The sequence below is a fragment of the Scleropages formosus genome, chromosome 4, assembly GCF_900964775.1.
Source record: "Scleropages formosus chromosome 4, fSclFor1.1, whole genome shotgun sequence".
NCBI lineage: Eukaryota > Metazoa > Chordata > Actinopteri > Osteoglossiformes > Osteoglossidae > Scleropages > Scleropages formosus.
The window spans coordinates 13,350,272-13,378,004 of NC_041809.1; the positions used below are offsets into that span (position 1 = coordinate 13,350,272).

A 27,733-nucleotide genomic window follows, 5' to 3' on the forward strand; every position below is an offset into this window, starting at 1 on the left:
TCTATCACAGGTGCGGTGTAACAATCACACTGGAAATCCCGCATAAGCAGAAAGTTACCTCTCTCGCGCGTTCGCCAGCTCACACAAACTGGATGTAACAGGATCACATCTGACGTCATTTTGTGAAAACCTCAACCCATTCAGCCTGTGGCTAGCGCTAGTGTTGTAATAGGTAATGACTTGTTCCTGCCGCATATGGCAGAGGGCGCATTAACCGTAAAAGTAATTATGAATGCGTGACAGTAGTCACGTCGTTACTACGAACCAGTAACTGTTCCTAAGTTACAGGGACGCATTTGATTGACACGTCTTAACTTCAGCGCTGAACCTCCTGAAGCCGGTGTTCACGAGGTGTCATTTGTATAGGGGAGGAAGTGCTGCTGACGTCCCGTAGCGAGGAAGTTGGCTGTGGCCATAGCGCGCACGCGTGTGTGTTTTATGTTGGCGTTCCGCACTTTCAAAGCATAGTTCAGCGCCGCCGCCTTTATGCCACAGCTCCCATCCACGTCGTCCTCGCCTCAGACATCTCGTGCGAACGCGGCAGCAGCGCTCTCCGACCTGTCGGCGCAACCGTATCGCTTACGACGTACAACTACCACGTGCATAGAGGTTCGGTGGCGAGATCTTTATGAATATGTTTTGTTAAAATAGTCGCGGAAGTCACGAAGTAGATCTTGAACTTGAAAACGCTGTTTAGGTGTAGATGTCAGGCTCAGGTAAGCACCCGATCGTGATGGACTCAACTCCAGCACTGTCCAGACTGGAAGTCACCAGTACCATGAACCCGGACAGTGGCCTCAGTGGACGAATGAATCATGCGAAGAACTTCCACGATGGAGCACGAGCCCAGCTCAAAGGGTGTATACCACTGTCCCATCAGGTGGCTGGACACAAGTACGGAATTAATAAAGTGGGTCAGTACTAGTCATTCTGCTTTGTTTTTGGTAGTGTCATGGATAACTAATTTATTAACTCCTTTCCTTATATTGGAGATCTCCGAATCTAAGAATACTCTGCTATTTGAGTTGTCTGTACTTAGATCCTTCTTACCTGCAAAATCTGGTTAATGGTTGATGGACCTCTTATCAGAACTATCTGCCTTTGTCTGCTTTGGGGTAAATACCTCTAAGGTAAAATGCAGGAATGCAGGTGCGCCACGCCAGCGTGGGATCCTGAGTGCTCACAGATTGAATATCAGTATTATAGTGAGGCATTTCAATACAAACTCAACATGCAGTTCTAATTGTAAACCATTACATGTTGTCCTAAAAGCAGACTGCATTATCGGGGTATTAACTGGTACAATAGCCCAGACTGACCTAGATAGTTATTACTGTAAATAATGTGCCACATAGAGATCTGAAGGCAGCCACTGGAGTATTTTCCTATAGCAATATAAATAAATGGTTTCTGCACAGTGAAGGAAGTGTAAAAAAAAAATAATAATTAAGCATCTATTCATACTGAATTCAGTCAGAGCCTTTACTGTTATATTGGAACTTTGTAAATTTATTTTGTAACAGCACTTCTAAATTGTAGCACACATGGAAGTTCTCTTCTGGAACTTTCTGTAAAAACATGCCTTGCATGCTTGCAGCTAGATACTAGATAAAACTCATCATTGTCTGCTGAAGTTAATTAAGCTTTCCTTGCTCCTGGGTTGTTTTCTTGTCATCTCATCTGACTGTGGTATACCTACAAATCACAGTATGGCTTTGCTGATGTGCAAAATACTGTTTCTGTGATTAGACAGTTCTGTATTGTAGCCAGATGTGGCCATATGGTGCATTACCTTCCTGCTTCTCTTGAACAGGTATTCTTCAGCATCCAGATGGTACTGTTCTAAAGCAGCTGCAACCCCCACCTCGAGGGCCAAGAGAAATGCAGTTCTACTGTATGGTACTTAGTTTATTTTCTAGAAGTTTTACATTTCACATTTTTCCAGAAGCACAGGGGGTGTGGTGGCGCAGTGGGTTGGACCACGGTCCTGCTCTCTGGTGGGTCTGGGGTTCGAGTCCTGTCCTGGGTGTGTCCCCTCCCCCCTCTGGCCTTACGCCCTGTGTTGCCGGGTAGGCTCCGGTTCCCCGTGACCGGAATGTGTGTGCGTGCGTGCGTGCGTGCGTGCGTGCGTGCGCGCGCGCGTGTTTTTCCAGAAGCATGATTGAAGTAATATTTCACATATATACTAATGGTGTGTTACATTTGTCAGGAAGTGTTTATCCAGTTGAACATTGTAAAGATCTGGAGCCTGTCCTGGACGTATAGGGCTTAGGCAGGGTGACAGGTAGTGGGCTGCCACATCTGGACTGGTTGCAGGTTTGATTCTGAAAACCTGCTGTAATACCGCTGAGAAAGGTACTCGCCCTGAAGTGCTCCACTAAAATTTTCCCAGCTGTACAAATGAGTAAATCATTGTAAATTGTTTTGGAAAAAAGTTTCAGCTAAAAGAATAAATGTAAAGGAATGAAATGCAAATGTAAGACAGGGTTTACCCTGGGCATAAAACCAGTCCATTCTGGACTGTGGCAGTGAGCATGTAAGTATTTCAAGAGTTAAACTTAACTGACATTAAAGCATAATCAAATAATGCCATGAGAATGACCTCTGAGCAGTATACAGTATAAAGTATTTAATGATTTAACCAATGCACTGCTTGGTCCTGTTTCATTCTGCCATGGAATCTTCTTATCTTTTTATTGTTACTTTGCACTTTCTTTATTTTGCCTTGCTTTATCTGTAACCCCTTTCTGTCCGGTGCAATGAAACAGTATTGTTGCTGCCAGCTGTTTCATTCTCAGTAATGCTTTGCTGCAGTTCTAACAAATATTCCATTCACACTCCACCCATTTACCCTGACTAGCCTTGTGCCCTGTGCTCCTCGGGCAGGCTGTGGACCACTGCAACCCTAACTTGGAAAAGTGATTAATGATAGTAAATGAATTTTGTAGACTGTTGTTATAGTATTACAAAAGAATATTCTTCTCCTGTAAGTTCAATGTACAAATATATTCTCTCATTTATGATTGTTACCTTTTAGCCTAGCTTACTTGCTAATATGCTTGCAGCTTTAAGATGGGAGTTGTCTACATTTTACTCAGTTCTACTGAGAGAACTTAAGTCTGTTGCAATATTTTCTCTTGTGTAAGAAGTATTTAGAATGCAAGTTGGAATGTACTGCCAGGCCTTAAGTTTTTCAAGATAATTTGTTATTCGTTATTTATAATACAAAGATGTTTGTAAAAATAAATGAAATAATTAAGTTATCCCTTCTATCCAAAAAAAAAAAGAAATTAAACTTGCATTGATCATCTCATACTAGAATTTTCTGTTTTTTTCCCGTTCTTATCTCATGTTGTTTTAATTCACTTCAATTTATTTCTACTGAGCGCTCTATGCACCAGACTGACACAAAGTGCTGATAAGTCTTTAATGCTAAACAAGGTTAATGTAAATAATGCAGAATTACAGATATAGCACATATCATATAATAAACAATAGAATAAGCCAACTAGCAGCAGTGAAGAGGAAAACAAAAAACAAAAATCACAGGCAAAGAGAAAAATAAACCTCTTTGGGTACAAGTACCTATCCAAGTTGGGGCGTGGTGGTGCAGTGGGTTGGACTGGGTCCTGCTCTCCGGTGGGTCTAGGGTTCAAGCCCTGCTTGGGGTACCGTCCTGGGTGTGTCCCATCCCCCTCCAGCCTTACGCCCTGAGTTGCTGGGTTAGGCTCTGGCTCCCCGTATGGGACAAGTGGTTTGTGTGTGTGTGTGTGTGTGTGTGTGTGTGTGTGTGTGTGTGTGTGTGTGTGTGCGTGCCATTCCTGGGAATTTTACTGTGGTGACACTGGAATAATGTCAAAGAACCATTGCGTCCAAGCCAATGTTTATTACCTGGGTATAGTGACAATCTTAAAAAGTGCTGATATGGACAGGGTGGGTCTGGGGTTCAAGTCCTCCCTGGGGCGCCTCTTCGCCATGACCCCGCTCAGGCCAAGTGACTTCAGACTGTGTGCGTGCGTGCGTGTGTATGTGTGTGCACCACACAGTCTGGGGGGTACAATGGTGCAGTGGGTTTGACCGGGGCCTGCTCTGTGGCGGCTCTGGGGTTCGACTCCTGCTTGCGATGCCTTGCGGCAGACTGGTGTGTCTCCCTTAGTCTTCACCCTGTGTTGCCGAGGTAAACTCCGGTTCACCGCGACCCTGCTCAGGACAAGCAGCTGTAGACAGTGTGTGTGTGATATGGACAGCTTGATAAAAAAGAATTATAGTAATTGATTTGGCTCTAGATAAAGGCATGGACCAGCTTTTCTGCATCATGTCTAGATAAAAAGTGCCTTAGTTTACCTATATTTCTCAGTTGGAGGAAACAAGACCTCGATAATGTAGGGACTAAATGACAAATTTGTATGAAATATGCTCAAGTTACTATTGCAATCCAAGCAGTAAGAATTAAATCCTCCAGAATTTAGAGCGAAAATGACTTGTTAATAGGTCATAGTTCGAATATTGTGTTTCATGCAATTAAAGGGGTCAGACAAGGAAGTTCCAGGGTCACCGTCAGTGGTGATTCCACACCTGTATTTCATATTAACTTGCAAAACGTTCACATTTAAGGATATCTGTTTTTGTCTTGGATCGTCCTCTTCCATAGGTTTCTTATGAAATTGCCCAATAAAAAAATTCAGAAGTGTACAGGAAAATGTGTTAGCCTTGCTGTTGTTTTACATTTTTCATATGAATTAGATTTTTTTTTGTTAAACAAACATTGCATTACAGCTGTTATCTGAGTTCTTTATCTCAACCTTTAAATATTTCTTGCAGGGGTATTTAAATTGAAAGAGCCACTGTCTTCCATACAGAGTTAAAATGCTCCCTAATTCTGCAGAAAATTGGGTCAGTTACAAAGAGCGTTGACAGGTTTATGTGTAGAAGTTTCTATGTGTTTACTAAAATATTAATGGGATACCTTTGAATTAAAGTTGTTTTTATGTGACAAGCTACATTTGTATACACCAGGATTGCTTGATATGTTTATCTGTAAACACATGATTTTTACCATTTTGGTTAAGGTTAACATTTCTGTGTATTCTTTTGTTCTGGTAGAACAACAAACACACACACACACTTTTTGAACCGCTTGTCCCATACGGGATCACGGGGAACCAGAGCCTAACCCAGCAACACACGGCATAAGGCTGGAGGGGACACACCCAGGATGGGACAGGATACCAGTCCATCACAAGGCACCCCAAGCAGGATTCAAACCCCAGAGCCCCGGAGAGCAGGACCTGGTCCAACCCACTGCACCACCGCACTCCCCAGAACAACAAACATTGATATTCAAATTTCAATATGTTGTGCATTTTGAGTTTTTTTTTTTTTTTTTTTTTTTTTTGATTGTGGCCAAACTGGACACTACTTTGTATTACAGACTTTGTTTTTACATGTTTAGCTCACAAATGCACACAGAAAACAGAATACATAATTGCACGAGAATAAAGGCTTGTTTATTCCAACATGACTTGACACTGAGCTAAGCTGTGTTTGTGTTCAAGTTACATCATTTCTCCATTTGACAAAGTAAAAATTTTCAGTAGAACTTCTGTTTATTTCATTTATGCTGTCAGTGAAGGGTAACAGTAGCTAAATTACGCTGTTAGACTTCTAAGTGTATTTTTTTTTTTATTATGTATATTTTGTTTTTTTCACAGGTTTATGATGAAAACTGCAGTGACCCATACCTTTTAGACCTCCAGCAGTATCTACCAAAGTACTATGGCACTTGGACTTTCCCCGGTACACCCAATGGTAAAAAAAATTCCAAAGCTCAGTAGAAAAAACCCTATACTGAAAAAAATGCTTTCTTTTGAGATTATTTGTAAGGTTGATTATGCTTTAAACATCCATAAGTTTACAACTTGAAGTTGTAAAATGCACTATCATGATTAAACGTGGAAAAATATGTATAGTGAAAAAATGCTTTCTTTTGGAATTATTTTTATGTATTCATGAGGCCCAAAATATTTTGAATGGAGTTGTCATTATATACACACACACACACACACATTTTCAGAACCGCTTGTCCCATACGGGGTCACAGGGAACCGGAGCCTACCCGGTAACACAGGGCGTAAGGCCGGAGGGGGAGGGGACACACCCAGGACGGGACGCCAGTCCGTCGCAAGGCACCCCAAGCGGGACTCGAACCCCAGACCTACCGGAGAGCAGGACTGTGGTTCAACCCACTGCGCCACCGCACCCCCTGTCATTATATATTGCCTTTAAAAATCTTTTTCAAACAATAGATGCATAGGGGCATTGACACAGACACTGCTGGGTAGGCTGTTGATAAACCAGTTTCATCCCACATACTGATTACATTATTTTTTTAAGTCCAACCCCAACCCCAACCTTTTACTATGATGGTAATGTTTTTTTTTTTCTTCTTCCCCACTCTGCCACTTCACCTTTGATTCCAGCCACTACCTTATGGTGGCCCTATGGGGCCATTTCTCAAAGAAGTTACATTTTCCGAGAAGTCTGTTATAGTTAGTTCTCCTTGTCTGAAGATGTAAGATAAAATAAGATACTTTATTGTCATTGTATACAATACAATGAAATTTTGTGTGGCAACCCTCAGAAAACAGCAGCAAAAAGAACACTTATAATAAATAAATAAGTGAATGAATGAATGAATGAATGAACAAGAATTAGATTAAATATACATACATATAATATGTATTGCACATCCATACAATAAGGCAGTCTACTATGACAAAATGCTACTGCAGTTGGGGGTGGATGTGCAACAGTGACTTTGAAGTCCTCAGTCCTTAGCAGCCTTGTGGGGTGGATGTGGGAGTGTGATGGAGGCCACAGCTCTGGGAAAGAAGCTGTTCCTGAGTCTATTGGTGTGGGATCTTATTGTCCTGAACCTTTTGCTGGGCAGCAGCGGTTCAAACGGGGAGCGATCGGGGTGTGTGATGTCCTTGATGATACTGCTAGCCTTCTTCCTCAGTCAGCTAGCATAGGTAGTGTCCAAGTTAGGGAGCTCCATCCTGGTGACGCTTTGGGCCACCTTCACCACGCGATGCAGATCCTTTTGCTAGGCGGTTGTACAACTGGCATACCACACAGCGGCACAGTTAGTCAAGATACTGTCAGTGATGGTCCTGTAATAGTTCAGCAGAAGTTTGTGCAGGAGCTGGGACTGTTTCACCTTCCTAAGAGAAGAAGAGTCTTTGTTTGGGCCTTTTGACCATGTGTGAGGTGTTGCAGGTCCATGTCAGCTGCTTTGGCACCCAGACTCTAAGGAACTTTAGGCTTTTCATGCTTTCCACTACTTCTCCATGTATCTGGAGGGGGAGGTGGTCTATCTCCTTTGTTCTCCTGAAGTCCAGAACCATCTCCTTTGTCTTAGAGATGTTAAGGACCAGGTTGTTGTCCATACAACTCAGCCAGATGTTCCACCTCAAGCCTGTAGGCCATCTCCTCATTGTTTGAAATCATCCCAACTATCGTGGTGTTGTCTGCGAATTTAATTGTAAAGAGTGTGAAGAGCATGGGGCTCGGAACACAGCCCTGTGGGGTTCCTGTGTTTAGGATGAGGGTGGAGGAACTGTGGTTACCAATTCTGACTTTCTGTGGTCGGTTTGTGAGGAAGTCCATGACCCATGAACACAGTGAAGAACCTAGGCCCAGGTTGTCCAGTTTGCTGACCAGTTTCTGAGGGGTGGCAGTGTGACAGGATACATGCAGTAATGGAACAGCTGCTTCCCATATATTATAAAAGGGCATACTGGTTGTAATGTACACAATTAAGGTAAACATGTTTGCATGATTTTTTAAATGCTTTCTTTGTATCTTTATAACTTTGTATGACCAATTTTATTACACACACACACACACACACACACACATTTTCAGAACCGCTTGTCCCATACGGGGTCACGGGGAACCGGAGCCAACCCGGTAACACAGGGCGTAAGGCCGGAGGGGGAGGGGACACACCCAGGACGGGACGCCAGTCCGTCGCAAGGCACCCCAAGCGGGACTCGAACCCCAGACCCACCGGAGAGCAGGACTGTGGTCCAACCCACTGCGCCACCGCACCCCCCCAATTTTATTACATTTACATATATTCATTTAGTAGACACTTTTCTTCAAAGCGACTTCCAATGAACACTGTAAAGTGTTATCAGCTCACACCTTATTCACATTGCTAGATACACTACTTGCAATGTCACTCATACATACACCAGTGAAACACACTTACTTTCTGTCATTCACATACACCATATGTGACTTTTTTCTTTTTTTAATGCAGAAGATTAGTCTTTCTTATGGTTACAATATTGGTCAAATTACAGCCTCTATTTGAACCCTGTTTGTGTTGTAGATATGTATAGACAGCACTTTATTTGACTGAGCCAGTCTTGCAGACTTTCTCTGCAATAATGAACACTGCAGGTTGGCTTATTGTGTGTCTGAAAAATTACATGTGTTAATGCGGCATTTTCACATTCTTTTCCTTTTGGCAGATTTGTACCTGAAGCTTGAGGATGTGAGCCGGAGGTTCAACAAACCATGCATCATGGATGTGAAAATTGGACAGCGGAGCTATGACCCTTATGCTTCCCAGGAAAAGCAAGAGCAGCAGATCAGTAAATATCCTCTAATGGAGGAAATTGGATTCCTGGTCCTGGGCATGAGAGTAAGATATTGATCTTTTTTTTTTTAATATATCTTTTGCTTTTAGTTGGCATAATTTACACTATGGTGGGGCATAGTGGGTAGCCCTGGTACCCCACAGCTTCTGAGAGGGTTCCCCGCAGCTTTGTGTGTTTTGGTGTGGGTTTGAATCTGGTTCGACTGTGTGAAGTTTGCATGTTCTCTCTGTTTGAATGGGTTTCCACCAGGTGCTCACATAGTCCAAAGGTATGTTTCAGTGAAATGCTGACTACGTTCCTGATGTGTGTGATTGTCCTATGATGGACAGGAACTCTAAATTAATGTGCCCTGTGGTTTTGTGTGTACTGCAGCACTGAACTGCAAAAGCAGTTGGTCACAATGAAAGAATTAATAATTAAAATTACACATTTACATTTATTAATTTAGCAGACACTTTTCTCCAAAGCGATGACACATCTCAGAGAAATACAATTTGTGCGTAACATCAGGAGAAAGAGAAACATAGTCGCAGAAATGTAATTCTTGAGTAAACTTTGTTTTTTTCCCACTTTATGCATCGATGTTTATCCCACGAGTAGGTGCATACAACGCAGAATAGACAATTTCTGATCACCTTTCTCCAGTTTTTTTAAAGGTACACAAACACACACACACACACACACACACACACATTTTCAGAACCACTTGTCCCTTACGGGGTCACGGGGAACTGGAGCCTACCCGGCAACACAGGGCGTAAGGCCGGAGGGGGAAGGGGACACACCCAGGACGGGACGCCAGTCCGCCGCAAGGCACCCCAAGCAGGACTTGAACCCCAGACCCACCGGAGAGCAGGACTGCGGTCCAACCCACTGCGCCACCGCACCCCCTGGTACACAAACATTTACGTACAATACAGGAGTAGTGGGTGTGTAAAGGCTTATCTGGGCATGATCATAAAGTTATGGTGCATGAACATTTACACCATACATGAGCTTGAGAGATCATGAGTGAAGTGAGTCTGGAAGAGGTGAGTTTTCAGACCCTTCTTAAATGTGAGCAGAGTTTCAGCAGCACTGAGTGAGGGGGGAGGTCATTCCACCACAATGGAGCCAGAACTGAGAACGTCTGTGCTTTACTTTTCGTGCGTGGGACCACCAAGTGGGCAGAAGTAGCTGAGCGAAGCGGTCTGGTTGGGGTGTAGCGGTTGATCAAGTCATGTAAATAGCTAGGACTGGTTCTATTGATGCATTTGTAGGCAATAACCAGGGTCTTGAATTTGATCCGGGCAGCTATAGGAACCCAGTGCAGAGAAACGAGTAGAGGAGATACATGGGAACTCTTTTGCAAGTCAAACACAACTGAACACATGACTGAAATGGGATCCAGGGAGGATTTTTTTAATAAAGGTGAAATGAGCAGTTTTGAAGGCAGATGGGATGCAGCCAGAGGAGAGCGAGGAGTTGATGATCTTAGAGATGAAGGTGGAAAGTTGCAGGGAGATGTCCTATAGGAGTGACGATGGGATCAGATCAAGCGAGCAGGTGGTGGCTCTGTGTGATATCAGGAGGTTGAAGATTTCAGATTCAGAGAGTGGCTTGAGTTTGGAGCGTATTGTCTTTACAGGGGTGTCCAGCATGAATGAAGGTAGCAAAGAATCTGTGTGCCTTTTTTAGTTGCAGACTGTATTTTGTTGTGGTAGAAAGTAGTTTTAGCTGAAGAGACAGCAAAGTGTAAAGTAGCTAAGAGTAGTTTGTAGGCATCCAGATTCGAGCAAGTCTTGGATTTTTGTCATCTTCGCTCTGCAGCCTGGAGTTTGGTCCTGTTAGTACGCAACGTATCAGTCAGCCATGGGTTGGTACTGGGGCATGCTGGTCTGGAAGATAGTGGACAGAGAGGGTCAAGGGAGGAAGATAGGGCAGAGAGGACAATGTTAGTGGCATCGTCTGTTAATAGATCTGAGAACTGTGCAGCAGAAGGGAGAGCGGACAGCGTGGCAGAGGCGAAGAAGGAAGGCAAGAGAGATTTTAAGTTGCGGTGGAAGGTGACAATGGGTGCAGAAAAAGGCAAGGAACTAGTGGTTAGGCAGGGTTGGAAGAAAATGAACAAGTGGTCAGAGACATGCAGCGGAGTACGAGAGAGGACAGGACAGGCACAGTTACGGGAAAATACAAGGTCAAGACAATTGCCTGCTTTGTAAGTAGCAAGGGACTGGCACAGGGTGAGGTCAAAGGACAGTAGGAGCAACAGAAGACCGCTTGCATGAATGTCGTGGACATGCAGGTTGAAGTCACTCAGGAGAATCAACAGATTGTTGTCCCCTAGGAGAGAATTCAACAAGAGTTCAAGGTCATCCAAGAAGCAGCCAAGTGGGCCAGGAGAGCGATAAAGAACAACCACAGCAAGAGTGACTGGGGCAGTGATAGAGACAACATGTCATTCAAAGGAAGACAGATCATGCAGGTGGAGAGGGAGAACAGAATACTCTCACGGGGAGAGATGAGCAGGCCTGTGCCTACACCTCTGCCAGAGGGACGAGGGGTGTGAGAGAAGGTGTGGAGAGAGCTGCAAGTGTGGCTGTGCTGTCTGGGGTGATCCAGGTTTCAGTTAGGGTCAGGAGCTCCAGTGAGAGATGGGAGACTGGTATGAAATTATCCTTTCTCACCGCTGACTGGCAGTTCCAGAGTCCCATGGAGAAATTGAAGCAGGATGGAGGGTTTCACAGACGGGTATAACCAGGTTACTGTAACAGCGGAGCATTTACGTCTCCAGTGGTGGTAATGTCACACAGTTCGGTTGCCATAGACAACTTTGATGGTCGGCATGTTTGACGTAACATCCCAGGCGGAACATGATTCTGGTGGTTTCTCACAGGTAGACTCCCTTGTCTTTGTGTTCCGAGCCTTCACAGTCTTACACAAGAAACCAAATCTAAATCAGCAGATTTCAGGTTTTGTCACACTCACGTCCTCGCACCAATCAGATGGAGGGGCATAAAATCAGGGAGACGGGGCATAAAAGGGCTGCCCCAAACACCCGAATTGCGGAACCTCATCCAAGCAGACTGCAGCCTCCACGACTGTGAATGGCATTACGTAATTTTTCCCGTTTCCATGTTTCCCCGTTTCTCTGTATGCCTTCCTACGTTTCCCCGGTTTCCTGATTTATAGCTTTTGTTTCTGGACCCTGACTTCTGCTTCTTCCCCAGTATGACATTTGATCATCGGTGACCTCCTGCCTGTTTTTTGATTACTCTTTAAGCCTACCCCTTGGCTGCCTAGACAATAAAATAAACGGTGCACCTGCAGTTGGGTCTGGCACCTCTCTTCCTGCTCGCGACTATGACAGGTTTAGATTTTTAGAAAAACATCGTAATTGTCTTGAGCAAAAGACTTAACCAGAATTGTCTTTCAGGTACATCCCTCTGCAAAGCTATTGAAGGTCTGGGTAAATTTTTCTGAAGAGCGAAAGTATAACACTGAAAAACACAGCACTACTTTTCTGTTAAAATGGGAGTACAAGTGGTAAATGCCTTTCTTTGTAAGGAGTTTTTAAAGTTGCAAGTAGTAGTCACTATAACTCAAAAGCACCCATCTACAGTAGATACATGTTCAGAGCTTTTATTATTTAGGAAAGCAAACCAACAAACAAAACTTTGACATCCAGTAAAGTAAATTACCTCATACATAAATTAAAGAAGAACCATATTTAACTTCTGTTTTAGAGTAACAATAATGGTGAATACAAGATATATAAAATACTACACTAGCAACCTTGTTGAAAAATCTGAAACACCCCACGACCCCAGGACACATCACTGATGATGTGTCTAAGTGAACTGCAAGATATGTGATATAAATAAATGGTAGTATTTCCATCTCAGTGGTGCTTGTGACATTGGCATCCCACCTCCAGGGTTACTAAAATGATACATTCCTATCCTTTCACACTTATTATTGTCCAAACAAATGCCTTTCTTTTTATAATTTTCTGTAATTTGTTTTCAAGTTGAAAAGACATAAGCTTTTACAGTTTAGAAAACACAGGCAGGAGGTTGACAAAAAACTAATGCCCACTGCTGAAAATAATTGAAAGTGAAAGGCTTTAGAGTTAGACACTGTTGGCCTGGACGATAGCAAATGTTACACTGAACAGTTTAGGGAACTTGTCAGTTTTTCTTCTTGTTTCTCACTGGCTTTAAAGAAATTATGGAGTCTGCTGTTGTTTAAAGCCATGTACAAAACTTTCTGCATGTTGTGGTTAAGGTAGCCAGCTTTAAAAATTGGTGAAATTGTAAGCCTGCTGGGACATAAGCAGCACTGGCCAGCTACAACTGTATACACCTGAACTTTACTTGTTAACTGTGTGAAGAGCATTGCACTAGTATGTTTCAGTAAGGAATATAGACTGAAATAAAGTAGTACAAATGCTACTTGACTAACGATGGGTTTACGCTCTGATAAACCCATCGTAAGTGGAAAAATCACATTAGAAAAGGAATACATTACCGTACGTATCGAACATCATAGCCTAGTCTAACCTACCTTAAATGTGCTCAGAACACTTACCATAGCCTTCAGCCCAGCAAATTTATCTAAAACAAAGCCTGTTTTTTTCAAGTTGTGGTTGCTTACACTCGTTTCATCATATCACATATGATATCACCGCATATCACAAGCGTGGGAAGAGGTTGAAATTCAAAATTCGAAGTATGGATTCTACCGAATGTGTATCGCCTTTGTACCATCGTAGCGTTAAAAAATTGCAAGTCGAACTATTGTAAGAGGAACATCTGTGTATCTATAAACATGAGAAATTGTACAGTGCATTGAACAAAAGTGTCAGGTTTTTCAGGTGAATTGATGACTCTAAATTGAATTTAAGGGGTGTATGTGTGAGTGGATGAGTGTGTCATTGCCCTGTCATGGACTAGTGTGCCATCTAGGCTGTACCCTTCTTGTCCTATAATTCTAGGATAGGCTCTAGACCGCCACACCCTGTGCTGGACAGTTACTGATAATGAATGGATGGACCGCTGAAAACAGGAGATCTAAGGGAGAAAAGTTAATTACTAATCTTACTCTTTTAGACACAAGCAGTACAGTATCCTGATATAACCGGTTTATATCAGGAAAAATTTAAACACGCAATTTAATGTTGTTAGTCCAAGCAACTTTATCAAGTTGGAGTAATCATCAGTGCAGCTCTCCTTGTTAAACAAACACTGCACCCGTCACTTGGCAAACTGCCCCTTTGTTGCCATGGTAGCAATGTGGCACATGTATGCACTTGGTCATCCATATGGAGAAAAGTATTCACAAAGGGGCCGTGATATATTGTCGTACATATATGTACAGCGTGCACTCATTTTGCTGAAATGAGATTTTGCATTATTTTTGAATTACTTTGCTGCTCTTGAATTTCATGTGAAAACTTCCCTGCCTGTGATTTGAATTAATATTTTTTTTCCCCATGGCAGTGAATTTAGAACTAATTCTATAATGTGGATTAACTGGAGAGTTGCTCAGGAAGAGAAATATTTTAGGAATTTTTCTGCCATGTATTAAAAAGTTGTATTTGTTTATTGAGAATTTAAGTAGCTGTTAATGTTTATTCATCAAATACTCCTGTTACAAAATACCAGTAAAAATGTTTTATTACTATTTATAAAAGTTTTTATTCATTTTCCTATTTTTAAAAATTATTATTCTTTGATTTCTAATGCAATTCTTCTTAATGAAATTGCACACCTTTTTGACTATGTGAGACTCATCTCAAAGCCCCGCTTTTAATTTGATAAGTACTGGTATTATCTTCGTTTATCCTGCTTTGTTTGGAAATCCACCAGTCCTGCTGGAGGAGAAGGTCTCACTTTTTCTGGCTCTTTAATCCATTTTTAGGCAGTTGTAATCTCACTTTGTAACACAAGGCATGTGGAAAACAGTTGTTCCAACTGACGAATGAAGTCCCTAGTAAATTTGCAAAAACATCAGTTTACTGTTTTGCTGATGGTGAAAGTACCAAAGGCTTACATAAAACAGACAGACCATTTAGACCTGACTGCTAAACGCTTCTCTTGTCTAGTAAAACTGGGGTCTCATTTCTTCTCTTTCTTCTCATCTCTTCTGCAAATACGTGAAACAGTGCGATTAGATGCAATTCTTACTGTTAGAGAGCTTAAATCGCTACCTTTGCTCTACCATGAACAACATGGCTGTGACTCACCTGGGACCACTTAGAAGATGCGAGCTCGGAAATGGGGCCACAGGGCCGGCATACAGGTGAGAATGAAACGCCGTGGGCTACAATCTCCAGTACCCAGTATTTTTCTGTCCAACGTTCAGGCTCTATACAACAAACTGGACGATCTCAGAGGACGACTTAAATACCAAAGAGATCTACAGAATTGCTGTGTTTTCTGCTTTATGGAGACATGGCTCACTGCCAGCACGCCAGACCACGCAGTCCAGCCTGAGGGCTTCTCAATCTACCATGCTGATTGGACTGATTCATTGGGAGAAAAATGGGAGGAAGCTTGTGCTTTCTTATTAATGACGCATGGTGTATGAATGTGGAAGTGATTTCACGCTGCACAACTGCACATCCAGCTCTTGAATACCATCCATCCATTTTCTTTCCCACTTGTCCTAGTAGGGTCACGGTGGCAACAGGAAGAGCAGAGAGACCCAGCCGCCCCTGTCCCCCGCAACTTTCTCCAGCTCAGCCTGGGTGATCCCCAACCATTCCCAGGCCAACTGTGAGATGTAATCCCTCCAGCGGGTCCTGGGCCGACCTCGGGGCCTCGTCCCAGTTGGCTGTGCCTGGTATACTGCCAAAGGGAGGCGCCCAGGGGCATCCTTATCAGATGCCTGAACCACCTCAACTAGCCCCTCTCAATGTGGAGGAGTAGTGGCTCTACTCTGAGTTCCTCCCGGATGTCCGAACTCCTCACCCTGTTACGGAGAGTGAGTCCCAACACCCTGTGGAGAAAACTCATTTCACCTGCTTGTATCCGCAAACTTATTCTTTCAGTCATTACCCAAAGTTCATGACCATAGGTGAGGGTAAAGACGTAGGTCAACTGGTAAATTGAGAGCTTTGCCTTATGGCTTAGCTCCCTCTTCACCACTACAGTCCGGTACAGTGACTGCATTACTGTTGCCGCTGCTCCCAGTCTGCAGCCGATTTCACACTCCCTTCTCCCCTCACTCGTGAACAAGACCCCAAGATACTTAAACTCCTCCAACTGGGGCAAATTCTCCCCCCTTACGGGGGGCATGCCATCCTTTTCCATGAGAGAACTATGAACTCAGACTTGGAGGTGCTGATCCTTATCCCAGCTGCTTCACACTCGGCTGCAAACATTCCAGTGCGTGTTGCAGGCAACCATGTGACGATGCCAAAAGGACAACAACATCTGCAAAAAGCAGAGATGTCACCTTCCGACTCCCGCACAGAATGCCCTCCTGGCCTTGACAGCGCCTTGATATCCTGTCCATGAAGACCACAAACAGAAGTGGAGACAAGGCACAACCTTAGCAGAGTCCAACACCCACATTGAACGGGCTTGACTTAATGCTGAGTATGCGGACACAGCTCTCACGACCTGCTCCTGACGACATAGCTCTGCAGATCCCTAAATCACGCATGCCCTTCCTGGATTGGGGCCTTGGCGTGGCGGAAGGGCTTGTGTGATCTAGGGATCTCCAGAGCTATGTCATCAGGAGCAGTATGCTCCTGTTTGGGTTTCACAAGGTGAACAGGTCTGGAGTGAAGATCCAGACTAACACGATCCAAAAACCTCCATGGAAAAAGTAAACGAGAACGTTTACCCTGCCCGGAATAGGGTCACTGGGACCTACCCCTGGAGCCAGGCCTGGGGGTAGTGTTCCTAGGCAAGCACCTAGTGGCCGGGCAACCCACGTAACCCGGCCGGGCTCAACTCAAAAATGCAACGTGGGGGAGCCATGTGAGCCCATCACCCGCAAGGTCCAACATGAGATTTGGGTGCCATGTGTATCAGGCGGCAGGAGTTGGCAGGATGGCGCATGGCGTCATGGCCCCTCGCGACAGAAACTGGCTCTTAGCACGTGGAATGTAACCTCACTGGGGGGGGAAGGAGCTGGAAATGGTACAGGAGGCTGAGAGATACCAACTAGATGGGCTCACCTCCACTCACAGTGTTGGCTCTGGAACCAAACTCCTTGAGGGGGGGTGGTCTCTCTCCTACTCAAGAGGGTCGCCTCAATGTGACTTAAGGTCACAGAGAGGAAGACTTTGACTGTTGTGTGTGCTTCAGAGTATTCAACCTTCTTGGAGAGGGTGGGTGGGGTTCTGGGCAGGGCAGGGCCCTACCTACAGACTCCATAGTCTTGCTGGGGGACTTCCAACACTCACTTGGCAGTGACTGGGAAATCTGGAGGGGGGAGTGATTGGGAAGAATGGCTTGCCCAGTCTAAACCCGAATGGGGAAATGTTATTGGACTTCTGTGCTAGCCATGGTTTGTTCATAAAAAACACCATGTTCGAACACAAGGATGCTCATAAGTGTATTTGGTACCAGAGCTCTTAGGGCTGAAGGTCAATGATGGACTTTGTAGTCATTTCATCTGACTTGAGGCCACATGTTTTGGACACTCGGGTGAAGAGAGGTGCTGAGCTGTTAACCGATCACCATCTGGTCGTGAGTTGGATCAGATGGCGGGGAAAACTGATGGACAGACCCAGTAGACCCAAGCGTTTAGTGAGGGTGTGCTGGGAACGACTGTTGGAGGACCCTGTTCGGAATGATTTTTGCTCACACCGTCATGGCAGCAACCCAAGAACCCGCTGGTGGACACTGGTGGTGAGGGAAGCCGTCAAGCTGAAGAAGGAGGCCTTTAGGGCCTGGTTAGCTCTGAGGACTCCTGACTCAGCAGACCGGTACCGGCAGGCAAAAAAAGCAGCAGTAGCTGCGGTTGCAGAAGCAAAATCCAGAGCATGGGAGGAGTTTGGAGAGGCTATGGAAAATGACTATCAGTCGGTATTAAAGATGTTCTGGAGAACCATCTGGCGGCTCAAGAGGGGTTGGAGAAGCTTCGCTCAAGCTGTGCTCAGCAAGAGTGGAGAAACTCTAAACCTCTAATGAGGACATTCCTTTGAGGAACTCTTAAACCCGTGAGATATGCATCCCTTACAGGAGTCAGGGCCAGAGGCTTCTGGGTTATCAGAGTCTATTTCCCTGGTGGAAGTCACTGAGGTAGTTGGTAAGCTCCACAGTGGCAAAGCACCAGGGGTGGATGAGATTTGTCTGGAACTGCTTAAGGCTCTAGATGTTGTGGGGCTGTCATGGCTGACACGCCTCTGTAATGTTGCATGGCAAACATGGGGTGGTGGTCCCTCTCTTTAAGAAAGGGGACCGGAGAGTGTGTGCCAACTATCGGGGTATCACACTTCTTAGCCTCCCTGGGAAAGTCTATGTCAAGGTGCTAGAAAGGAGGCTCTGGCCGATAGTTGAACCTCGGACTGAAGAGGAACAATGTGGATTCCGTCCTGGCCATGGAACAGTGGACCAGCTTTTTACCCTCTCGCAGATAATTGAGTGGGCATGGGAGTTCACTAATCCAGTTGTAGCACGCCGAGGCCGCCTGGGGAGGGGGCAGCGACGGGGGCAAAGCAGCCACAGCTGGAGCTGATTACACTCCCTATTTCTTCCCCGGTGCCCAGCAGTAGAGAGGAGATCGAGGAGGAGAACGAGACGAACCCGAGCTCGAACTCGATCCCAGAGACGATGCACGCGTCCCGGCTGACCCGACTCTCCCAGCTCCCCTGACCTGCATGAAACCTCATCCTACCTGTTTCCTGATCCCCCTTTTCCATCTCCTTTCTTCTCGCTGTAAGGGCAAATAAAAGCCTTCACCAGCGGGCAACTGCACCTCTCGTCTCTTACACCAGTCTACATGTGTTTTGTGGACTTGGATCAGGCCTATAACCGTGTTCCCTGGGAAATTCTGTGGGAGGTGCTTAGGACCTTGAATACCTTCTAATCAAATGCCGACCATTCTACCTGCTCAGGGAGTTCTCGGCTGTGCTCATGGCCGCAGTTTACATCCCACCCCAAGGGAGCACACAGTGCTTTGAACGAACTGTACCACATCACTAAATATGAGAAGAAGCACCCTGATGGCCTGGTCATTATCTCTGGGGACTTTAACTAAGAGAACTTCAGTAATGTGTACTCAAAATAACCACCATCACATCTCCTATCCTATCAGAGGCTCAAACACCCTTGACCACTGCTACACTTCACATAAAGGAGTATACCGTTCCCTACTGCGTTCACACCTCGGGCAGTCCAATCATGCCTCGATTCTGCTGCTCCCGGTCTACATGCAGGAACTCAAGCAAGAGAAGCCTGTGATGCGTACAGTGCAGCGCTGGACACTAGAAGCGGAGAAAAGGCTTGAAGACTGCCTTGACTCCGTGGACTGGGACATGTTCAGAAACTCATCCTCCAATCTGGATGAGTATGCCACAGTGGTCACGAACTTGATCCGTTACTGTGTAAGTGTCTGCATACCCCATAAAACAGTTTGCCAATTCCCTAACCAAAAACCGTGGATTACCTTCGAAATCCAAAATAAGATCCGTGCGCGCACCTGTGCGTTTCAGTCCGGAGACATTTACATTTACATTTATTCACTTAGCAGACGCTTTTCTCCAAAGCGACTTACAATGGATACTATGTAGTGTTACTAGCCCACACAACTTATTCACCAAGGTGACTTAACACTGCTAGATACACTACTTACGTTAGGTCACTCATCAATACATCAGTGAAACACACACTGTGTCATTCAGACACGGATGCGTACAAGAAATGTAAGTACGCACTCAGGAAAGCCATCCCCAGCATAAAACGGGAACACAGCATGAAGGTAGAATCAGAATTCAATTGCACTCAAGATGCACGTCTGTTGTGGCAGGGAGTTCAAACTCTTAACAGATTATAAACCACAGACACGGACATTGACAGGTGCCAGTGTGTCTCTCCCTGATAAACTGAATGTGTTTTACAGCCGTCTCGAGCTCGCAAATAAAACCCTCCAGTACAAGCTCGCACAGTGCTGCAGAACTCCAGTTTTACCGTCTCTGTGGCAGAAGTGAGAAAAACACTTAGCCGAGTCAACATCTGCAACGCTGTTGGTCAGGACGAGTTTCAAAAACATGCAGTGAGCAACTGGCTACTGTTTTCACGGACATATTTAACACCTCCTTAAAAAACTCAACTGTACCCACCTGTTTCAAAAACACCAGCATTATCCCAGTTCCTAAGAAGAGCAAAGTTGAGCTGCCTTAATGACTATTGCCCAGTGGCACTGACCCCTATTGCAATGAAATGCTTTGAGAGGCTAGTACTGGGACACATAAAGAACACCATCCCAGACACTTTGGACCCACTGCAGTTCGCCTACCGCCACAGCAGATCCACCGAAGACGCAATATCGCACACACTTCACACCACTTTGGCTCACCTGGACAAGAAAAACTGCTATGCAGGGTATTATTTGTGGACTATAGCTCGGCATTCAACACTTGTCATTCCAACCAAACTAATCAACAAACTACTAGGTCTGGGACCGAGTGCCACATTGTGCAACTGGATTCTGGATTTCCTCACCAACAGACCCCAGCGTGTGCAGATTGGCAGAAATACCTATTCTCCACTGATCCTCAACACTGGCACTCCACAGAGAAACGTCTTGAGCCCAGTGCTGTATTCCTTGTTCACACATGACTGTGTGGCCAGTCACAGCTCCAACACAATCATAAAGTTTGCTGACAACACCACCATTGTGGGTCTGATCACCAACAACGATAAGACGGCCTACAGAGAGGAGGTGAGGCCCCTGGCAGAGCGGTGCCAGGACAACAACCTGTCTCTCAATGTCAATAAAACTAAGGAGCTGATGATTGACTTCAGGAAATGGGATACAGCTCATGCACCTGTCTACATAGGAGGGGACGCTTTAGAGGGGGTTAACAGCTTCAGATTCATAGGGGTCAGCGAAACTCGCATGGACTGAGCACACAGCATCAGTCATCAAAAAGACCGATCAATGTCTCCACTTCCTCAGACATCTGAAGAAAGCCAGAATGTCCACTACAGTCCTCAGCACTTTCTACAGGTGTGCTGTGGAATCTGTTCTCACGGTGTATCACATTTTGGTGTGGCAGCTGCTCCATACAGGCCAAAAAAGCCCTTCAGGGGATGGTCAAAACAGCTCAGGAAATCATCGGCACACAGCTACCAGCAGTCCAAGACATCTACACCACACGCTGCCTCAGAAAGACAATGCGTGTCATGGAAGATCATAGTCACTTCGCACGGGCACTTTTCTCTTTTCTGCCATCTAGAAAGCGGCTTAGGTCTATTCAAACCCGCACTGCTAGGTACAGAAACAGCTTTTACCCCACTTGCAAGAGCATACAACACTCACCAATGTGCCACCTTTTGCAACTAGAGTTGGACTGTTCCCTCCAAGCACATGGGCACATTATTTACATTGTCACTTTAAGTATTCTCAGTTTTAAGTACTCTGGCTGTCTATTGTTATTTAGTGTTACTGTTATTTATTGTTATTGGCATTATTTATTATTGTTTTGTTTTTGTGCAGTACTACCTATTGTTTGCTATTCATAGTCTGTGAAGAAGCACTCAAACAAGAATTTCATGGTACTTGTACACAGTACATGTACTTATGACAATAAACCTTGAAGTTGAACTTGAACTTGCAGGTCATTCCCAGCACAGTGGTGCTGGACACTATAACGACCACACAACCTTTACAAGGCTACACTGCTGAAAGGTTTATTTTAAATCAGCATTTTTTGTAATTTGGTTTGATCTTTGTTACATAAATGGTTTTTTGGATTATTGTCAGTATTCCATTTAAATTTATTAATTTGGCAGATACTTCTCTCCCTAGTGCTATATGATGATACCTTCATCCAAGGCATCTTCCAGTGTTAGATACACTTGACTCTAAATAGTCATCAAGCCTTCTGTATAGCACAACAATGTAAGACACATTCACATATTTTCAGAACCGCTTGTCCCATACAGGGTCACAGAGCCTACCCGGTAACACAGGGCATAAGGCCGGAGGGGGAGGGGACACACCCAGGACGGGATGCCAGTCCGTCGCAAGGCACCCCAAGCGGGACTTGAACCCCAGACCCACGGGAGAGCAGGACTGTGGTCCAACCCACTGCACTACCACACCCCACTCACATTTGCACACTATGGGAAATTTAGAATCACCAGTTCACCTGAAACACTGTCTTTGCACAATGGGAGGAAACTGGAGCACCCAGAAGAAAATTGCATGAACATGGGGAGAATATGTAAACTCTGTACAGACTGAGCAGGGATAAAAGCCACATTTAATCATGAAGCCCATTCTGTGAGACATCAACACTACTGTCTGCTGTATTCCTCTGCAGGCTCTAGTCAAGGTGTTTAATTGATAGCGCTGTACACCACAAAAATTAAAAGACAAAAGTGAGTTGTGAATTGTACATCTGTTCTAGTCTGAAGCAAAAATTAACATTTATTTACCTATACTTTACATGGTAATTTTTCATTAAAATTTTAGCTTGTGTTAAGCAAGGTTTTTGTGAACTTGGATGTGAAGAAGCCTATTTCTATTTTCTTTTTTGGGATTATGGTGAAAGATATTCATAATTACAGTGTGACACAGAAGTTTAATCAGTTTTCTGTGGAATGGCAGATTTGCATATATCCAAAATATCAGCTGGGCCTCTAATGCTGATAAAAAGGCAAATAGGTGACAGTGGGAAAACAGTACAGTACTTTAAATTCTGTTTGTAATTTGTTAGATGCTGTCAAGTAACAGCACACATTCATTATCTTGTCTTAATATAAAAAGCAGGTGACATTATCCACCACATTGTTTCCAAGAACAGGTTACAATGATTAAAACACAATCAGAATTATCTCAAGTGTTATTCTAACCTGTTTATGAATGTAAGTCTTCCCATCTTGTTCAGTGCTGAGCAGAAGCTCAGAAGCAGACCTGTGTTCCAGAAACCTCATAAATTTCTTTGATTAAATGGGTTCCTCTGTATATCAGCCTGAGAATTGTGGTGTACAGGTAGCTGTGCACAGATAGCAGCCTGGTTGCTCCTGGTGCTAAATGTTTTCAGCGGGTGGAGGCGCTTGCCTTTGTAGGAGAAACCACTGTGAACCAGACCGACATGGATTATGAATTAAAGAGCATTCTAACACTAATTCTTTGTAGTTAAAAATGTTAGCGTCAGTTGTAAGTCTTCAAAAGATCCTGGATGCAGTGAGCAACAGGTCCAGCAGGATGTGGTGTTTCCTCCTAATGTAGGTGAGGTACAGTGTTGGTGCTAATAAAGAGAGACTTTAATTCTTGTCTTTGTGTGGTGTAGAAATCCAGGGAATTTCCACTTGACATGATCTTAACTGTGCCACTTACACAAATGATCACTGGAAATTAAAATTAGGGCAAAAGGTGATATTCAGAGCTCATAACCTATTTATTTCAAAGAACACATTTTCTGTTTATTTTGCTAACTGTAACCCTTGTCTGAAATGCTATATTGGCATATTTCCACTAGAGGGAGGCCAGTACCTATGTTTTCAAGAACAATGACTTAATCCTTTTACAATGTACTCAAACCTGGGATTTATAGTTTATTGGCATATTTCTGACATATAACCACACATTGTAAAACTTCTTTTTTAAGCATTATGGAGTTAGGAGTGTCCTGATTCTATTATCGAGCTAACTGAGGCTATGTGGCTCATGCATTTAATTCACTGTTGACACTTCGAGTCCCAGAAAACGGTTATAATTTTGTACCTTTGAGCAGGGTACTTAATCCTCCCGATCCCGTTAAAAGTAGAAGTAGAATTGGTTGAGAAAAAAAAGTGATTTCCAGGATGTGAACAGTGTGGGCTCAGATACATAAGTAATAATAATTATAATAAAACATTTGGATTAATAATAAAACATTTATTAATAAGAAATAAGAAAAACAGCCCTGCTATTGTTAGGTATCGTTCTGTTGTTTCTTTCATGTTTCTTGTGTCCTGATGCAATTTTTTCTCTAAGAGGTCTCAGTTCCCTTGTGAAATATAGTCTTCCTGTCTGTGGAATAATCTGAGTCAAGCCTTTCAGATGTACTCATGGAGAGAAATGAATAAATTCTTTTGCTCCAATTATGCTTTGAAACCTTGGAAAAAACATTCAAGGATTGGAATCATTGAAGCGGTAGGGACTGCAGGGTGCCTGTGATGATCTCTCTGTTTAGTTGGCAGCAGATGAATATTTGAGTTTCTGCCCTCTTGTCAGTTTTGCTATATATGACAGAATGGGAAAAGTTGGGCTGTTTAAAATTGTGTTGCTTTATTTATTTGGCTGGCAAACATCAAAAGACACTCCCAGCACATCATTTTATAAAACTACACTTTTGATGAATCCACGGAAGACACAGGGATAGCGATAGCCCATAATGGCCCAATGGGTTGCGGGTTCGAGTAGAGCCCTTGTCTTGTCTCCACAGTTTTTGTTTTTGTGTTCTTAGAAGTTTTCTGCAAGTGCTCCAGCTTTTTCTTACAGTTTAATACAATTCTAACTGTGTGAACTGGTGACTCTAAAATTTTCCTTGTGTGTAACTGTGTGGGGCACCCTGTGATGTACCTTTGTTACAGTGTTCTGTGTTACCACTGTATTCATTTATTGCATATATTTTATTATGCATTTAGATGCATTGGTAGTGATGTGAGGGTTCATTAGGTGTTCCAGATCTCTCAGCACCAAACCCCCCCTTAACAGGTGATGCTACCAGAGTTCATCAGACCAATGCTCGGATCCAGATTTGCCCAGTAAATAGTGTCTAATCATCCTCTTCATGTTCTCTTCTTTTGTGTCTGTGTAGATTTACCAGGTGACCTCAGACAGCTACAAGACATACAATCAGCATTATGGAAGAAGCCTCGTAAAAGACACCATCAAAGATGGTAAGGTACTTACTGTGTAGATAGAAAGGTCACAGACTATTTATAGAGGGTATAGATTTGCTCTGTGGCAGAACCAGTCGGAATGAAATTTTATGTCATAACATATTATAACAACCCGCGTTACTGAGGGGTGTCATGTTTGAGCAGGAACAGATGTTCATTGTAAATAGTTGTGGATATTGGGAATTGTGGGGGAAAAATGTAAAATAGTTGGCCAACTGCTGTGAGGGCTGACAAGTATTATAAGGGGATGACTGTCTGTTGGGCCATGTAAGAAGCCTGAGAAAGGCTAAGCAGGCTAGAAACACCTACTTGTACACATAACTAATTATATCAAGGAACAACAAGCTCTATTTATAGTTGTCCTACTGCGTTAAGTGACCTGATTTATATGTACAACCCCAATTCCAAAAAAGTTAGGAAAGTATGGAAAATGTTAATAAAAACAAAAAGGAGTGATTTGTAAATTTACTTTGAGGTGTGTTCAAAAGAGGATGCTGTGGCACAGCGGGTTTGGCTGGGCCCTGCTCTGGGGTGGGTCTGAGGTTCAAGTCCTGGCGGGGGTGACTTGCAGTGGATTGGCCTCCTGTCTAGGGTGTGTCCCCTCCTCTTTTAGCCTTGTACCCTGTGTTGCCGGGTTAGCCTCCGGCTTGCGTCAACCCCCCGCCGGGATAGACAGCTCTGGACATTGTGTATTCAAACAAAAACAGTATACTGTAAAGACAAGGTATTTCATGTTGAAAAGCACAAAACACAATTCCACTGTGCTACCGTCACTCGTGAAACCAAGCCCGAGAAGTCAGCCGCACTTCTGGACTGGACCTAAACTACCCCTGTCTTGACTTCTTGGAACGTGTTGCAGGCATCAATTTCAGAATAAACGTTTGTCTTCAAAAAACAATGCAGCTGATTGGGTAAAACATGAAATACCTTGTCTTTATACAGTTTTTTTTTTTTTTTTTTTTAAATACAAGTCTAAGTAAATTTACATTTTTTTTTTTTAATTAGCATTTCCATACTGTTCCAGCTTTTTTGGAATTGGGGTTGTATTAATATGTTCATGTTTTGGGTAAATTAAAGTATATTCTTGGACAGTTAATCATTAAGTTGTGTTGAAGAGCTGTACCTTAAACTGTACTTAGCTATATGAAAAAAAAATATATATATGTATGCTGTCTGAATAAAAGCTTGAACATTTCTGACATCATGGGCATTTTGCATTTGCTGTACAGAGTTGGCTTTCAGCATTTTTTTTTTTTTTTGAGGAAATGTGTTACTCTGGCATAAATTTGAGAAAAAAGAACATTTGTAGTAATAAATGTTCCCATTTCCTTTGAAGGTTTAGCCAAATTCTTCAACAACGGAAAAGGTCTGCGGAAAGATGCCATCATTAGCAGCATTCAGAAGGTTCAAAAGATCCTCCAGTGGTTTGAGGGCCAGAAGCAGCTGCATTTTTATGCAAGTTCTTTGTTGTTTGTGTATGAAGGCTCACCAGAGCTGGGAGAGGTCAGGCTGGTCAGAAGTGAGCTCCCCAAGAGCAGAGGAGAGCCAAAAGAGTCCAACAATGTCCATGTGACTGGACTGAGCTCCCATGGCCACATGGCGGCTGCATGCTTCCAGAGTATCTCTGACACATATGTGCTGCACACCAGTGTGTATGCCCAACAGCCTTATGGTGACACTTTTCCTGAGACCCACTGCAGCAAGCAGAAATTTGGCACCTCACAGAAGTTCCTCACCCAGGTCTCACTGGAGCACCCCTACCCAGATTTTGCCAGTAGCCAGTTGGTGCAGGAAAATAATTCACAGGATTCACAAGTTGAGCCAGGCTGCAGTGAAGTGGAGGTTAGGATGATCGACTTTGCTCATGTCTTTCCTAGTGAGACTCGTGATGATGGGTATATATATGGGCTGAAGAACTTGTTATGGGGGTTGCAAGAAATCCTTCATGATTAAGTTTCATGCTATGCTTGACATCAATAGTGTTGATGAACTCATAATTTTGGGGGGGCCAAGTCAAACACAAGTAGCAGTCACCATCAGCTTGATTACTGATGGAGACTTTGTTACCCCACTCTCAGACAAGAGGCGCCTGAGTTGGAGTGAACTGCAAAGTGATGAGAGCAGACACAAGTTAGTGTGTAAACACTGGTTCTGTGGGTAACTTATTTCTTTTATTTTTTTACAGTTTCAATATAAACAAGGTAAATGTAATAAAATAGTAATCAATTCAATGGTCAACCCCACATTTTGATTTAACACCAACCTTTACCCTCACTCACTTCACATGTAATTGGAGTTCACTCGTATTCCCACTGTCATCAACTTCCTGTGTCCACATTTGCTTCACCTCGGCACCACGTTTCTTATAGTATATTTTGCTGTATTTCTTCAGTGTACAGTTGCTCTGCTGAATTAATACTGTGAGAATTTACTGTAATCAGCACATTTTTACCCACTGAGACATCTACACAAACACCAAAATTTCTAATTTCTAGTACAAGTCAAACATAATTGTGTGAGTGATAATCACATCCCATATACCTGCCTATTAGCCTACTAAACGGGCCACGATTGGCTTAAACTCATTTGTAAAACAAACATATTGAATTGATTGAACCAACAATTAACATTTACACAAAACATAAATTATGAGCTACAAAATTCAGTAATTCACTTTGTAATAATTTTACAACATTTATGAGGATTTGAACCATTCTACCAAGCTGCAACATGATAAGGAGACCAGATGTGAGTTAGTGTATAAACAGTTCTCTTTTGACAGAACCAGTGATTTGTTATCACTACCACTGCCATCTACAGGATATACTATGGAACAGCATTCACATGTTGGGCAATCAGGAGCTTTTCTGTAACCATCCCCCCCCACACACACTTGTCCCATATGGGGTCGCAGGGAACCGGAGCCTACCCAGTAACAGAGGGCATAAGGCCAGAGGGGGAGGGGACACACCCAGGACAGGACACCAGGCCATCACAAGGCACCCCAAG

The 27,733-nt window shown here is 43.7% G+C and overlaps 1 protein-coding gene across 2 annotated transcripts; it reads left to right on the top strand.

Moving 5' to 3' along the window:
* Positions 1–291: 291 nt before the first annotated feature.
* LOC108932688 (inositol polyphosphate multikinase-like) lies at positions 292–27,662 on the top strand. 2 transcript variants are annotated; one of them, XM_029251557.1, is made up of 7 exons: positions 292–609; positions 698–914; positions 1,814–1,899; positions 5,712–5,808; positions 8,541–8,713; positions 24,640–24,721; positions 26,061–27,662. In XM_029251557.1, the coding sequence occupies exons 2-7, from the start codon at positions 704–706 to the stop codon at positions 26,675–26,677; spliced, it is 1,266 nt and encodes a 421-aa protein (XP_029107390.1). In that variant the 5' UTR covers positions 292–609; positions 698–703; the 3' UTR covers positions 26,678–27,662. The 2 variants fall into 2 exon arrangements, with proteins under 2 accessions (XP_029107390.1, XP_018604754.2); XM_018749238.2 differs by having other exon boundaries at positions 292–914.
* Positions 27,663–27,733: the final 71 nt, after the last annotated feature.

What these genes read in the sequence shown, in the direction of transcription:
- LOC108932688 (XM_018749238.2), top strand. Translation starts at nt 704, where the DNA reads ATGTCAGGCTCAGGTAAGCACCCGATCGTGATGGACTCAACTCCAGCA. An exon ending in TTTCCCCGGTACACCCAATG is followed by an intron (nt 5,809 to 8,540) that starts GTAAAAAAAATT and finishes TCCTTTTGGCAG; the next exon opens with ATTTGTACCTGAAGCTTGAG. An exon ending in AAAAGACACCATCAAAGATG is followed by an intron (nt 24,722 to 26,060) that starts GTAAGGTACTTA and finishes TTTCCTTTGAAG; the next exon opens with GTTTAGCCAAATTCTTCAAC.